The sequence below is a fragment of the Cariama cristata genome, unplaced genomic scaffold, assembly GCF_000690535.1.
Source record: "Cariama cristata isolate BGI_N322 unplaced genomic scaffold, ASM69053v1 scaffold35838, whole genome shotgun sequence".
Lineage (NCBI taxonomy): Eukaryota > Metazoa > Chordata > Aves > Cariamiformes > Cariamidae > Cariama > Cariama cristata.
In genome coordinates, this window is record NW_009633479.1 from 1 (window position 1) to 13,681 (window position 13,681).

General features: G+C 44.0%; 1 protein-coding gene across 1 annotated transcript; it reads right to left on the reverse strand.

Annotated features, from left to right (window-relative positions):
- Positions 1-3,686: 3,686 nt before the first annotated feature.
- Positions 3,687-13,660, reverse strand: LOC104155377 (erlin-2; the record flags this gene model as incomplete). Its single annotated transcript, XM_009706762.1, has 9 exons — positions 3,687-4,182; positions 5,354-5,433; positions 7,724-7,813; positions 8,161-8,252; positions 9,540-9,598; positions 10,023-10,096; positions 12,051-12,176; positions 13,064-13,125; positions 13,602-13,660. Coding segments are annotated over 9 exons (852 nt in total), but the record flags the coding sequence as incomplete, so codon positions are not given.
- Between the last annotated feature and the right edge of the window lie 21 nt (positions 13,661-13,681).

The following is a 13,681-nucleotide window of genomic DNA, read 5'->3' on the forward strand; positions in this document are numbered from 1 at the left end:
GATGCCGCTCCAAGGGGCAGCGAGGAGAGCTGGGGGTCCCGTCTGCAACGAGTAAGAGCAGTGCCAGCACCTCGTACCGCTGCCCTGGCACCCCACTGGCACCCCAACCTCCCCTCTGTGGGCAAGCAGGGAGAGGAGGAGGTTTCTACCAGCTGCAGCTTTTGAGAGGTAGAAGGTGTCTGGGCCAGAGCCGTCACTCGGCCATGAGGAAGGTGTCTGTACAAACCCTTGGCCCTCGAGACTGGAAAGAAAATCTGGCAGCCAGCAGCCTTGTTTGTTCAGTGGGCAAGTACTGCCCATCACGACGATACTGCAGAATTTTGACCCACATCTCTTGCGTACTCCAAGAAAAAACACCCCCAAAACAAAGAAATCACAACCCACCCCATAAAAATTACATTCGTCCCATCTACATGAAGAGCAGTCTCCCTAGGGGGCAAATTTCAATTATTTCAGAAAAAAACTTCATAAAAACCAGGGCAGGCGACACCACTTGTTCTGCACGCCCTGTTTGAGCCATGAAGGCTGGGACGGGTGGTGGGGAGCACTTGGAGCGCAGCCACAAAGCACCGCAGCCACCCGTGGCAGCCACACAGCTGGAGACGCCATGGGGTGCGGGAGGCCCCAGCGCCGCGGGGCTGCGGACAATGCCAGTCTTTATCGCGGCAAGTCAGATGGAAAGAATGGGAAACTGCCAGCTGGAACCCATTAACTAAAATATTTGTCTTAATGCGCAGAACTTACTCTCCCTCCCCATATTCTGCGCAATGACAGTATTTACACAGCTGTTTAAAAATACCCAGAAGGTTCCTGCCCTTTGTCTGGTAAAACATGACAATTATTTTCTGCAAACTTCACCAAATCCTAGATATTTGCCACTGAAGTCTTGTTACCGTATTTTTCACCAATCCGGTTAGCAAAGCTGGGCCAAAAGATGCTTGTGGCATTCCTCAGCTGGCTGCTGAGCTGACAGGGACATCTCTGCCCCTCTTCTTCTGCCAGAGCTCTGCTTTCCTCTTCCCTGCTCACTGGAAAGGGAGAACTGGCATCGTGCAGCAGCACAGGCGAGTGTCTGCCAGCACAGCACCGATCCACAGCACCCCACGGCTCCACACTCTCTCACTGGAGCAGCGGCAGCCTTGATGTTACCCCTGGTAAATCTTCCCCTGCAAATATATCTACACATTGTGTTAAAGGTCATCCATGAAAAAAAAAAAAAGAGAGACTGATATTAAAATCGAAGGCCATTTTATTGTCATAGCAAATACCAAAATAAAAAGGCTTTTAATTCAATACATAAGAAGATCAAAGACTGTACTGGTAAAGCATTACCATGCTCGCGCCAGCAATTCTCAGGTACCAGCAGTGCCACAAACCTGCATTTTCTTTGTTATACAGAGTGGTTTTAAAATTCAGATCTTCATTTCAAAATTTCAGATTATGGAAATGGGACAAAATGTCACTTAAAGAGATAGATGGAATAAGGATTTACATGTAGTGATAGAGCTCTGGAAAATTAAGGAAATTATACATATAGTGAAGAAGAAACCTGAATGAAAATGCAGCAATGGATTTTGGCTTGTGAAGACTGGTATGATTTCAACTTTGTTTTTGCTTTTTTACTCTTATTACAATTTAACTAAATTACAAGAATACTTTAGCAGTAATGTTTTCAATTAAAAAAAATCATTAAGATCTATTTATTCCAAACTATTGTCTTACTGTGAAGTCATACAAAAACATACTTTATAATACCACTTTGGCTTATTTGGGTCTTTTCATTAGTGAAAAATACTCCTGTAAAAAGTAGGTTTTAGTTACTATTGGAAATCTCTAACATGAATGTAGAACAATCCTAAATGAGATCATCCTCAAAGGTTTAGGGATTATGACCTCATTGCTAAGTTTCTGCTATTCCCTGCTCATAATCTTCCTGCAGAGACCTATTTATAAAAGTCAGTAATATTACAGCCTACCTATTGATGCAATTTTCTGACTGCTGTGTTGTCTAATGTAGTACATAGGTCTGGAAATGGAACTTCCCTTAGCTTGTATTTTCCAACAAATAAAAAGATGACACGTAGGAGATGGGACTTTCCTCCAGCAGAAACTGATGCTTATCTTTTATTTTGCATTTTCAAGTATTAATAGCCACTCTCCTAACAGGGAAAAGAAAACTGAAGTAAAAATACTGGATCCAGCAGCTGAAATTCATCAGAGTTCTATCTTAGTGTGATCACCTGATTAAAAAGACTAATGCATATTTAAAACACTGAAGAGTGAAACCAAGTGTAGTAGGTAGCAAGTGTCTGGGGCACAAGATTGTAAATGCAATAGGCTGGTCTCTGACAACTAAGTTAGCACTTACACTTGCATCATCTCATATTAGTATATTGGCCGCAAATTATAACAGCAATTAATAAACAGGCTCTCCTGCCAAGTGGCAGATGGATTAGGGAGAGGAAAAAAAATGTTCTCTCTAGGCCTGAACTTTTGTCTTTAACACCCGCTCAAGTTTTGCATGTGTGTAAAACAAAACCCCATTACCTCTTTGCATCTGGTACGTGAAGAATTAATCAGTTTTCTGAAGTGAAAGGTACCTTGTATAGCATTGTTCTGAGCAAAAAAGGAAAATTTATCTTTGGACAGTTCAGAGACAAGAGGTCCTTTTCTTTACCCTGTGATTTTTCAGTATGATATTTTGTGTCCTTTACTACTGGTAAATCTTCCTTTCACAAGGTTTATTCAGAAAAAAAACCAAAACCAACCAACCAACAGTAACTCAGTTCCCTTCATTTCAGTTTACCTGAATGTCCTCTTTCTCATAAGACACTGTAAACACTGAAATACAGTTGGTCTTGCAGAGGCAGGTAACATACTGTAACGACCGTGGGACTAGGCATTCAAGCAGTTACTCGCCAGCAAGGCTTTTTGCAAAGTCCGGGTCCCTGAGACAATAATTCTTTTCTCCCTAGTTTTTCTAACTATGACGACTGTGACAAGTACCATGCTCGCAGTCTGGTTTCACTGAAAATCAAGTCCAATTATCCACTGGCAGGACACTGCCTCCATCAGCACACCTACACCCCTCACCCAGCAGCTAAACTGCTGGAAAAAAACCTCAAAATACAGACTTTGCCCTCCCCAAATATGACAAATGGAAAACAAACCAGTGTTAAGATGCAGAAAATGAACAGTTTGGGTCACTACCTGCGTGACACATGGTCTAAGGCTTAGATCTCCCCACGGTAACTAGGTAGCCTGCAGGATTTCAGCTGAGCTTCTGTAACTCACTGTGCATGTGGTCTCAACTGCCCTACCAAGGCAAAACACATCAGCTCAGACCTCAGTAAAAGGTGGTTTTGTGCATTTGCTACACCTTGCACTCAGGACAGACCTGGAGCATAGACACAGGCTGTTAGATCGTCCCAGCGGCTCACACAATGGGCAGTAACCTGCCATTTGGACACGGTCCAGGCCTTCAAGCAGAGACGCGTAGTGTACAAAAGTCTAGCACCTTTTTTTAAAAGTGGTTTGAAATAAAGTACTCAAAATCTCCAACAAGAAAAAAAAAAACAAAACAAAAAACCACCAACAAGTTGTCGCAGCAATTCCACTCCTTCCAAAACTTCAAACTTTCTTTACTTCCAACTGCTACGGACCACCTCAATCCAAAATTAAGTACCCATCTAAGCTGGCTGCAGAACAGATAGTCTAGCTAGCCTCTCCAGAATAATTTGGTCTATATGTCCAAGAGCAGGGAGAGGTGCATCTAGAGGACATACCTGGAGCTGGCTGCTTAGAAGTTACCAGAAGAAACACCCCATGAATACCAAAGTCTTTGTGTCTAATTGTCATACAAAAGATTGAAAGGATTAAGTCTGATTCATCTCTTTCAGTACAGGAAAGGGGGAAAACAAAAAGGAACTTCCCAGTTCATGTTTCTTTTGATATAAAATGAATAGAAATCTTTCAGTTGACATTATGAAGTAGTTTTGTGTCCTCACTGGTTCCTGCCCCGTCCTCTTCTTGGATTCCTTCTGCCAGTCCCTCTGCAAAATTGGCCTGGCTTCCCGCATAGTCCATGAACATGTTGGGAATATCTTTGCCAAAATATATCTTGGTGTTTGCTGCGATAGCCTTGTATTTCATCAGCTGCAAGTACTCAGGAGTTAACTTCAGCTGCACAAAAAGAAAACGGATCACCAACAGCTCAGATTCAGTCAAAAGCAAATTTCTGTCATGAACATACAAGGCATCTACTTTTCCACAACACTAGCAGGCATACTCATCCTCTCCTCAGCTGAAAAGACGGAGCGCCCAGAAGAAGGTTCTCTTTCAGTATGTCTATGTGAAGCTCTAAATCCCGGTGACTAAATGGCAAAATGAGAGTGTGATGGAAGCAGCTGGGGATATGTTCAAGCCAAATGTACCAGAGATGGAGATGCTCGAAAGCACATAATTCACTGAACGCCCTTGCAATGCAAGCTACTGGAAAGAAAAATACAAGTGGCTTTTTTCCAGAAAGTAGATTGAAGAGTCTGTTTCGGAGAGCAGGGCTCATTCGTTCAGGATAATGACATTATAACGGAGAGGATAGAATAACTGGGACAAAACCTGTGCACAAACATCCCAGACCTCTGTCCATTCTCACTGACCCTTACAAAACAGAAAGTCTTCCTGCTGGGATGTCCTGGGAACTTGCTGTAGGCAGTAACAACCCTGGCAGTTCTATCCACATAATTTCTCTGTTTCCAGGTTAGGGTTTTTTTTTTGTTGTTGTTTTTGTTTGTTTGGTTGGGGTTTTTTGTTTGTGTGTGGTTTTTTTTTTTTTTTCTTTTGCAGTACCAAGGCTTTGCCAGGCCAGTTAGTTTGGTGTATGAGATCAGCTCCATTTGTTCTTTACCTGAACGCTTGTTTACTCTAAGCCTGCCTGTTTCTCTAGGGATCTCCCTGCTTTGATTGTTTGCCAGCTTGTAGATTGGAATGAATCGACATTTCTGATTACAACAGCATGAAAGGGCAGCACTGAAACTGATATTCTATCTACAGAGGGAGCCACGGCTCCATTAGTATCTAACAGAGCTGTCTCCAGAGATGACCAGATTATTTCATGTATCCTGACATAAATTTCTCTGTCCAGAGAAGAAACTGAATTTGCAAATAAGGATCTAATTGTTTCAGTCTCAGTGAAAACTCTTCTGAGAGGAGATGGCTTCATTTTGCTTTTTGACTTGAACAATGAGACACAACAAGCAAACAATAAACACAGACTGCTTTTTTGCTGAGTATTTCCATACAGCCTAATGTAAGGAGCCCTGCTTCAAGGCACAGTGTAAGGAAATAACAATACCTTGTTAGCCTCGGCTACTTTCATAGCAGTGTAGCATTCAGCATCAGCTCTTGCCTTCTCTCTTGCAAGAAATGCAGCATCTGGAAGAAAACACATGCTCTTATATTCAGATTTTTATTTCCAGCCATATTAGCACCATTTGCAGCTGGAAACTTTTTCAAGTGGCCAGTACCACATCTAAACTGTATGGGATACAAGGGGAAGGGGGAACAAAACGGGAAACCCAGAAATGGGATCTCAATTTACATCTAAAACGCTGCAGGATGACAGTACTAAATAAGTAAATTGCATCTAAAACTGAAGACCTCAAAGCATTTATAAACATAAGGTTTTTATTACTACCCCTGTCACATGGGCTGAGAACACTCTACTAGCCAGCCACTAACTCTCGTGCTGAAAACGCAGCAACTGTTCCACTGCAAAAGTGGTATTTACTCACGACATTTGCACAGGACTCCAAGAACAGCACAGCAGACTGCTCTACAGATGAAGTCTGTGACTGTGAAAGCAATTCCCCAGATGGGAAATTGTCTGGGATACTGAGGTTAAGATTCTGGCACATAAAGGCAGGCGATTTTAACCTTTACAGGCTCTGCCCCTTGGACAGATGTTGGAAAGCTGTTTCTCTGCAACATCAACAATTGTGTAAAGGGTCTAATCCTGCGGGATACTGAAATTCCCTGACTCCTAGCAAAAACATTTTGGAAAAAAACAAAAGGAAAGAAACATTTCCCCTTTCTCTATTGCACTCCTTTCTTTCCTTCTGACTTTTCACCTATCCAATGATAATGATGTGCTATCACCCTACCATGTTAAGGCTAGGATGAGTTTCATCTGGCTGGTTCGATGTGATCTCTTGACATTCCTTCTATGACAGGGAGCCACACGATTGTAATACATGCCAATCTGGACTTGAGAGTTGCACAGCTGGATAGACCATTTGTTTACCTATACTAGCAGGGAGTCCTGTGAGCTGCTACACTTAAAAATCATGTAAGCAATTGGACGGTTTGGCCCGCAACTTCCTCTCTTTTGGCTAAAAAGAGCGGTCCCAGTCAGAGACACTAGAAAGAATGAGGGAGACAGGAATCCTCGGCCAGCACGGAGTTGACACCCGGTGACACACATTTATAAGAAGCAAAGAAGTAAAACCCATTGTATTTCTGCGAAGAACTTCTTAATGAGAAGCTGCTGATCTGTAAAACTCTTAATTGGCTCCTCAGTGGCCTTCTGCAAAGCTTGACAGGGTCTATAATGAATGTAATTGAAAATAAGGCCGTGCCACTCTGAGCTGGAAATGCAGACCCCTTTTCATGTCCTGGAATTTCCTTGACAAAGCATTGTATCAGATGGGTGGGGGACACCTTCTTAACTTAACAGCACAACCTCCTAGAAAGATCACCTTGAGAAAGAGAGTTTCAAGAAGCATAGTCTGCAAAGAAACATTCCTATCCCTGCCTCTCATCAATCCTAGTTCCTAAAAGTAGTCAGCTGCAAAACTAAGGGAGGATGAAAAAGCAAAAATGCAAACTAAACAGAGATATCACAGATTTATTGATTAAAGTAAAATACTGTATTTTCAAAAGAAGCAGCTCCCCCTCCCCTTCCCTCAACCTTTAGGAGTTGGAAGCTACATAACAAACCCCTGCTGTTGCAGAGTGTGTAATAGCCAGACTTTGTTTGCTAAATATTTCACACTACACAAAAAACTAAAGCTAAATTTGCATATCTCTTCTTCCCTCCAAGACAGAGACAGGTCCTAGAAGAATCCTAAGCAAGAAAAGGATAGAAAGCTTCCCCAACCCTACTCTATTGCAGATAACCAAGAGTTGTGGCTGCCCCCACAAGGTTGCATAGTAATATTTCAGGATGCTTCCACTTCTCCGAGAGTCTGCAGCCATTATCCAAAACCTGGCATGACTTCTTTTAGGAAGACAGCAACCTGCCATTCCCTTCCTCCGTACTTGTGACAACTACACTTCCTGCACTTAGGTTATACGAAGAAGCACCTATAGAACCTGGAGTCAAGCTTCATTTACCCAATTTGTCATTGCCCAAGTATCCTGAATGCCTTCTACTCTCCTGACTGATCTGCCCTCTGAAAACTCCATTGCAAAATAGGCTGTGAAAATGTTGCGAGAATCTGAGTATTCAGACACATTTATTCAGAACCGCAATGCATTACATAAGGTACCACACACATGGGCCAGTGAAGACCAGTAACTTCACCTCTGTGAATGCCAGATTGGATTGAAGAACACAGTCAATACACACACTTCAAGAACTACTTAACTCCATGGTGAAATGCTTCAGGATCTTTAGGTAAAATTCACCACAGAACATTTACTTATTGGAAAGCTCACCACTTACCTTCAATCTCTGAAATTCGCTTCTCCGTTTCCTTTTCCATCACTTTCTGTCCATAAGTTATTTCAGCAACTTGTGCAATTTTTTCTGCCTCTAAAATGGAAAAGAATACATCCACATTGTCATCACACAGTCTTCCTAATGCCAGAAGCAGCTTCACCCATGAAAGTCCTCACCACTCCCTTCTGGGGGAAATAAACGGTGGGAAGAATTTTCAGCCCTCAGAAGGCATGAGTCTACCTTTGTGGGCAAAGCTGGGACCCACTTGAAAAACTCCTTGAGTTTCTCTGGAAGAGTTTCAGATCAGCAGCAAACAGATGCAGCAGAGAGATCACCCAAAAGTGAACCAGGTGCATACCTCCCCAGTGTCTGGCTTCTTTTTGCTGCCTACCCCACCACACCTCCCTATAGTTACTGCCTTCAAGCAGAGATATACAGACCGATGAGGGCTTTCTTCCTTTCTGTCTCCGCTTCCTTCTCCACCACCTTCTGCTTCTGTGCTGCAATCAGCAGCTTTGTCTTCTCACTCTCCCTAGTGAAGAAGCCAGTTACAAAACGTGAGCTTACTGAAGTGATGTGGCCTACCACATCTCCAGGACGAGCTGTTCGCTCAGTCCTCCTTTGAGCACACATTTAGGGCAGGCAGCAATCGGGAAAGTGAGTGCATGTACCTGCACACACAGAGCTTTTTTTTTTCTAAAGCAAAGTGTCTTTTCCTCCCCTCCACAGCAGGAAGACTTTTCAGTCAAGTCAGCATGAAGCACTCCCTGCTACTCTCTGCAGGCCGCCACAATGCCTTCTACAAGAGGCAGGTCACAGACCATACAGATCTGTAAGTTTTTTAGGCTACTGTTAATGACAAAATTATTTAAACAAAGTAAGAAATGAAAATCCTGTAAAAGCCTTGCTCTCACAGATGGCCATTCTTCTTCATTTGGTAGTATACAGCTTTGAAATCACCCTTCATTCAATCAAAATGCATCAAGAAGTGCATTTTACATGCTAAAGCCTTTTCTATCTTACTGTTTTGTACATACACTAATAAGTTTTAAAAGTGTGTATATAAATAAAATACTCCGCTCCTGCTCCCACTCAGGGAAGAGAGATTAGAGTCAAGAACAAGTCTCTCAACACATATCCTGCTTGTATTTATGGCAACAGATAGCAGGCTGATTTGGCATTCTGCCTGTCACGACCATACCGCACATGACTTACCACGATACCAAAAGGTCATATGAAATGCTAGGGAAGCAAAATGGATGAGAGGGATCTTATTCTGGCCTACACAGACTCTGTTGGCAGAGTGCTCGGAGAACACAGGCATTTCTGAATGATCAAGTGTAAGAGAAGGCAGCTGGCTCAGAGCATTGAAAAGGGATCAGTATGTCAAGTGCTATTAAAGAAAGTTATTTCAAAGCTTTGCAAGTCTTCAGCCTGTTGAATCAACAGTTTCTCCATCCTAGTCAAACAACAGGATTAGTGGTGGAATCTATCCACCTGCCACTCACTCACACGCTCTGGGAAGCCTCTTTAAAATCGGGCCAGCGTCAAGAGGAAGGAGCCCCATGGCAACTAATTTTTGTGCTCAAGCGTTCCAAATGGAGAAATACCTTCTAACTCGGCAGTGACCTGGCAGCCACTTACAGTGACAGAAACATGCTCATCTGGTGCAGCCTCGCCAGACCCCTTCTGAATGGCAGCACGAGGCTGAGAGCAGGCCTGGCAGAGGGCACTCCGATCACTGCATGCTGTGAAAACACATTAATCTGGATGACCGATTCTTTTTGGTAACACAAAGGTGCAAGTCTCAGGCACTTACATGAGCTCATAATTCCTCCGGATTGTTTCAGGGATGTTTGGCTTTGTAACTCGAACTGCCTGGAAAGAGAAACCGAAGAAAACATAGGCAAGCAGCCAACAATCAAAAGCCAAACGGCCCCTGAGGCTGCAGAGGATGGGGGAGTTAACACTTGGGGCATGCTCTGCCACACAAAGCTTTTACATGCAGCAGAAATTGTGACGAGCTCCAAACTCCACAGAGCAAATGTAGGACTGAATGATCTCCTGACAGGACGGCAGTGCATAACCTGGGTAAACCAGCAGTCAGAATAACACCAAAAGAAACCCAACACATCAAAGTTAAGAGGGGATGGAAAGCGTACTTTTCTCATTCCTCAAGTTAAACAAAGTCTGTATTATAAAGCAATTTTCTAAAAAAGTTTCACAGCTTCCTATTTCCTTTTAGCCATTCTCCCTCCTTATGATCTGCACCTTAGACATCTCAAAGTGGAATCCTGATTACCTGTATAATTAATCCAGGGGCCATTGTTGTTAGGTCTTGCTGCAAGGCCAGTTTAAGGTTTTCATCAATCTGATCTGATTGGGAGGGGGAAAAAAAAAAAAAAAAAAAAGGTAACTAAAAACCCCACAAGGCAGCTTGCTGTCAACACATACAAAATTAGCTGGAATGGCTCAGATTTCTTATTCCTGGAAAGTAAGTACAAATGTAAGTTTCACGTAGAAGTGCTGGGCTGAGAAAAACCATCCCTGACCCCAAGGCAAGTTCCCGTCTCTCTCAGCACGTCAAGCAGCATTGACCAACAGCAAACACTTGGGACAGACTACAGGAACATGGCAGGCATAAAATGAAACTTTGTCCAGTTTCCCCTAACGTGCAGTTTGACATCTTTCCGAGCCAGAAGCAGCATCTCTACAATAAAGAATCTCTGCTCTAACCCACTTCCCCACTGATATCTTCCCAACTAGATCCTAAAGTAACACGGTCCAGCTAAATCGTGACTGATTAGGAACCGCATCTGTGCCAGCAGGAGACAAAGAAAATGAAAGGCAGAAATGTGAAATGGCTGCATTAGTTATTTTAATAGGCTGCAAAAAAGTCATCGGTAACATCTGTTTGGCTCAATGGCTAACAGTTAACTCCAGTGCAGCTAAGAAATTTCAAAAGGAAATACAAACCAAAAGCCAGCTTCAATGAAAAACTCTAAGGATAGCAGTGTTTCCAGTTGGGGCCTGTTGAGAAGTGCAAAGGGAAAATAAAAGTGTAATGGCCTTGAAAGTGATCACATCGCACTCCTTGATTATTTGCTTTGGTCCCAGTCTAGCTATCTGGAACTCACACTCATAATGAAGTTCAGCCAGGAGTTTAGGAAACAGCTGTTATCAGTTTCCTGCACCTGCTCACAGATGTGGGGGCAGAGAATGACATAAGTCTGCTCGAAATGGGCTGCGCCCCATTTCAGAGCTCCTGAGCCAGAAAACATTCAGCTCAAACAAAGAGTTACACGGGAGCTCATACAAGTTCCTTCTGTGCAAATCAGTTGCTTTGAGTCCATTTCAAGCAGTTGTCGTCAACAGCTGCCGACATCTGGAGACTCCATCGGCAAAGAACCCGTACACCCGCCAGCAGTCCCATAAAGGAATTGGAGGGGAACCGAGCTCCAGTTCTGTGTCTTGTGCAGAGGCGCATCAGAAAGCGGAAAGCCAGGCTTTTTGGAAAGCCCAGTTTAAACACAGAACAGGAGTTTGCAAACACCCTGTGTTCTTTCAGGCACAAATTCTATCCATTTGGGGTCCAAAACCATTCACAGCAACACTTTGCCCGCAGTCAGCACTGTTGTACTGCCCAAATGCTGGAAGGGATTTCTCGTCACTCCAAAGCCATAAATAAAACACTCAGCACTGCCAACAACTGGTCTGTTTCTACCAAGAAACCACTACTTTTCTTCAGACTCTCTTGCAACATGCTCTCCCAGCGTCTCTGCTGCCTGATTTCCCAGTGGCCTGAAGCGAGGGAGGGAAGGTCAGCAGGCCCTTGCCAAGCAGTCCTGTTTTCCAGCACTCACTTGCAGCACCCGGGCACTGCAGCCACGTGCATGACAAAGCTAATCAAACCCACAGGCCAGGGAGTCCTTGCTCATACTTTTTGTAACAGCAAAGAGTAGAAAACTGGCTTTTCCGTCTGGACTAGCAAACCCTGTGACTGATTCAACAAGTCACAGTTGCTAAACACACAAATAATGCCGCAGAATTACAGCGGCCTTCCCTAAAGCCCTCCACTACTACTGGCAGGTTTAGGTTTGGATTTTTTTTGTTACAACATACTGAAGCACTCAGCACCAAAAGATAACACGGACTAAATAACTATAGCTGACTAACAACCCTGATTCCAGAGCAGGCCCTGGATTAACAGGTAAAAAGCCCATCAGTTGGGGGTAGCAAATTTCGCACCAACAGACCATGGAAATAACCATCAGGACCGTGACTCAAGGAGCCATCAATCCCACAGCGAAAGGTCAGAGGGGCAGCTCACCAAACAGTTCGATGTAGACCTCCTGCAGCGTGTGGACACTGCAGAACTGGTTCAGCTCATGGTGAATCTTGTTGAAGATGAGAGCTTTGTCATAGTCGGCGGTGTAGTTCTTCACTATGTCGTACACTACAAAAGAAGAAACCTGCGTTAACAGCTGGGATGGAGGGACGTCTTGGGTTGGGCTGAGCAGTGAAAACCTTATGGCTCAGTCACAGCAGCAAGAGTTGCAGTGCCAATCTGAAATGAGGAATCCACCCACAAGAGAAGCCTGCACCCTAAACAAATACTTTCCTCAAGGGAGTTTTATTTATTGCTAATATTTCATAACACCCTAACCAATATTCTGTCACATGCTTTGTAAAACAGAAGGGCATTTAACTAATAACAGCCCTCTCTACACTATCTGCAAATAGGCATGGGTTGTGTTTGAGCTACAGAATATAGACTGTGTCGTCTACGCACAACAAGGGAAGGGTACCCTGCAGTTGGCATAAACCAGAGCTCTCGGAGCACGCCACCGATAAGCCAGCTAGTTATACCACACTTGTAACCAACAGGGTGTTTAAAATCAAAGAATTTGGAAAAAAGGCAGCACAGGTCATTCTCCTTGGGCTTCTGAGGCAGCCTTCTGCTCACAGGCACTTTATCTTCCTTACCTCTTGCAAATCTTGTTATTCAAATCAAAAGTTCTTCACTGAAGCATAAAGCCCAATGTTGCCATAATAATACAAATAATAAAAGCAATGGATGGTATTCAGGTATTAGTGAAGCAACTAGCAGCACAGAACAAGTATGTGCAAGAAATAATAAACACACAAAATGTCTAGGAGAGCTGGTTTAAAGTTTACACCCAGGAAGTACGGGGCTTCACAAGGTACACAGGGTACCTGTGGTACGCCCCAGCTCCAAATCAAAGCACAGCCCCTCACAACCTCTTCACCTTATCTCACGCTAGCAGGAGCACAACCAACTCTGGATGGCAGGATCTGCAGGGTCACAGAGGAAGAACTCACCTGCACTCTGGATGAGGAAATTCACCACCTCAATTCTGTCAAAATAAATCATCACTCCTCCACTGCAAAAGGAAGAAAAAGGGAAAAATAATGAAGTTTGCTGAAGGCCAAGTGCTCTGCCTGTAGGGCTCTGAGCGGAGGACACTCCCCTCTAGCGGGCTGAGCACGGCCGTGCGGCACCACTGCGGCACGCCGGCAAACCCCCAGCACCCTGCTCCTTGCACCAGGCGCCCGGTTTCGGCTACGTGTGTCTCTGGCAATTGGATCATGAAATGTGGACCCCGGCTTGGAAAACTCAGTGCAGACCCTGAGGATGGCTGCACATAAACCATCCCAGCAGGGCTCTTCAGCTTGGGCGATCCATTACGGAGCCTTCCACCGATTTCAGTCGGGGCGGTCGTGGGAAATCCAGTCCGTGAAAACAAATCTACGCGTTTTAAAGCGTACTAGAGCAATCAGTGAGGGGAAAAAGGGGAAAAGATCCAAAGGTTTGTAACAAAAATGAAGGACTGAGGGGGGTAACAGCTGAACATCTCACCTGGTACCACAAGGAACATTTTTCACCTCATCTGTCTGCAGCGTGGTCTGAAGAGAGATTTAAGAAAAGAGCCTTAAGAG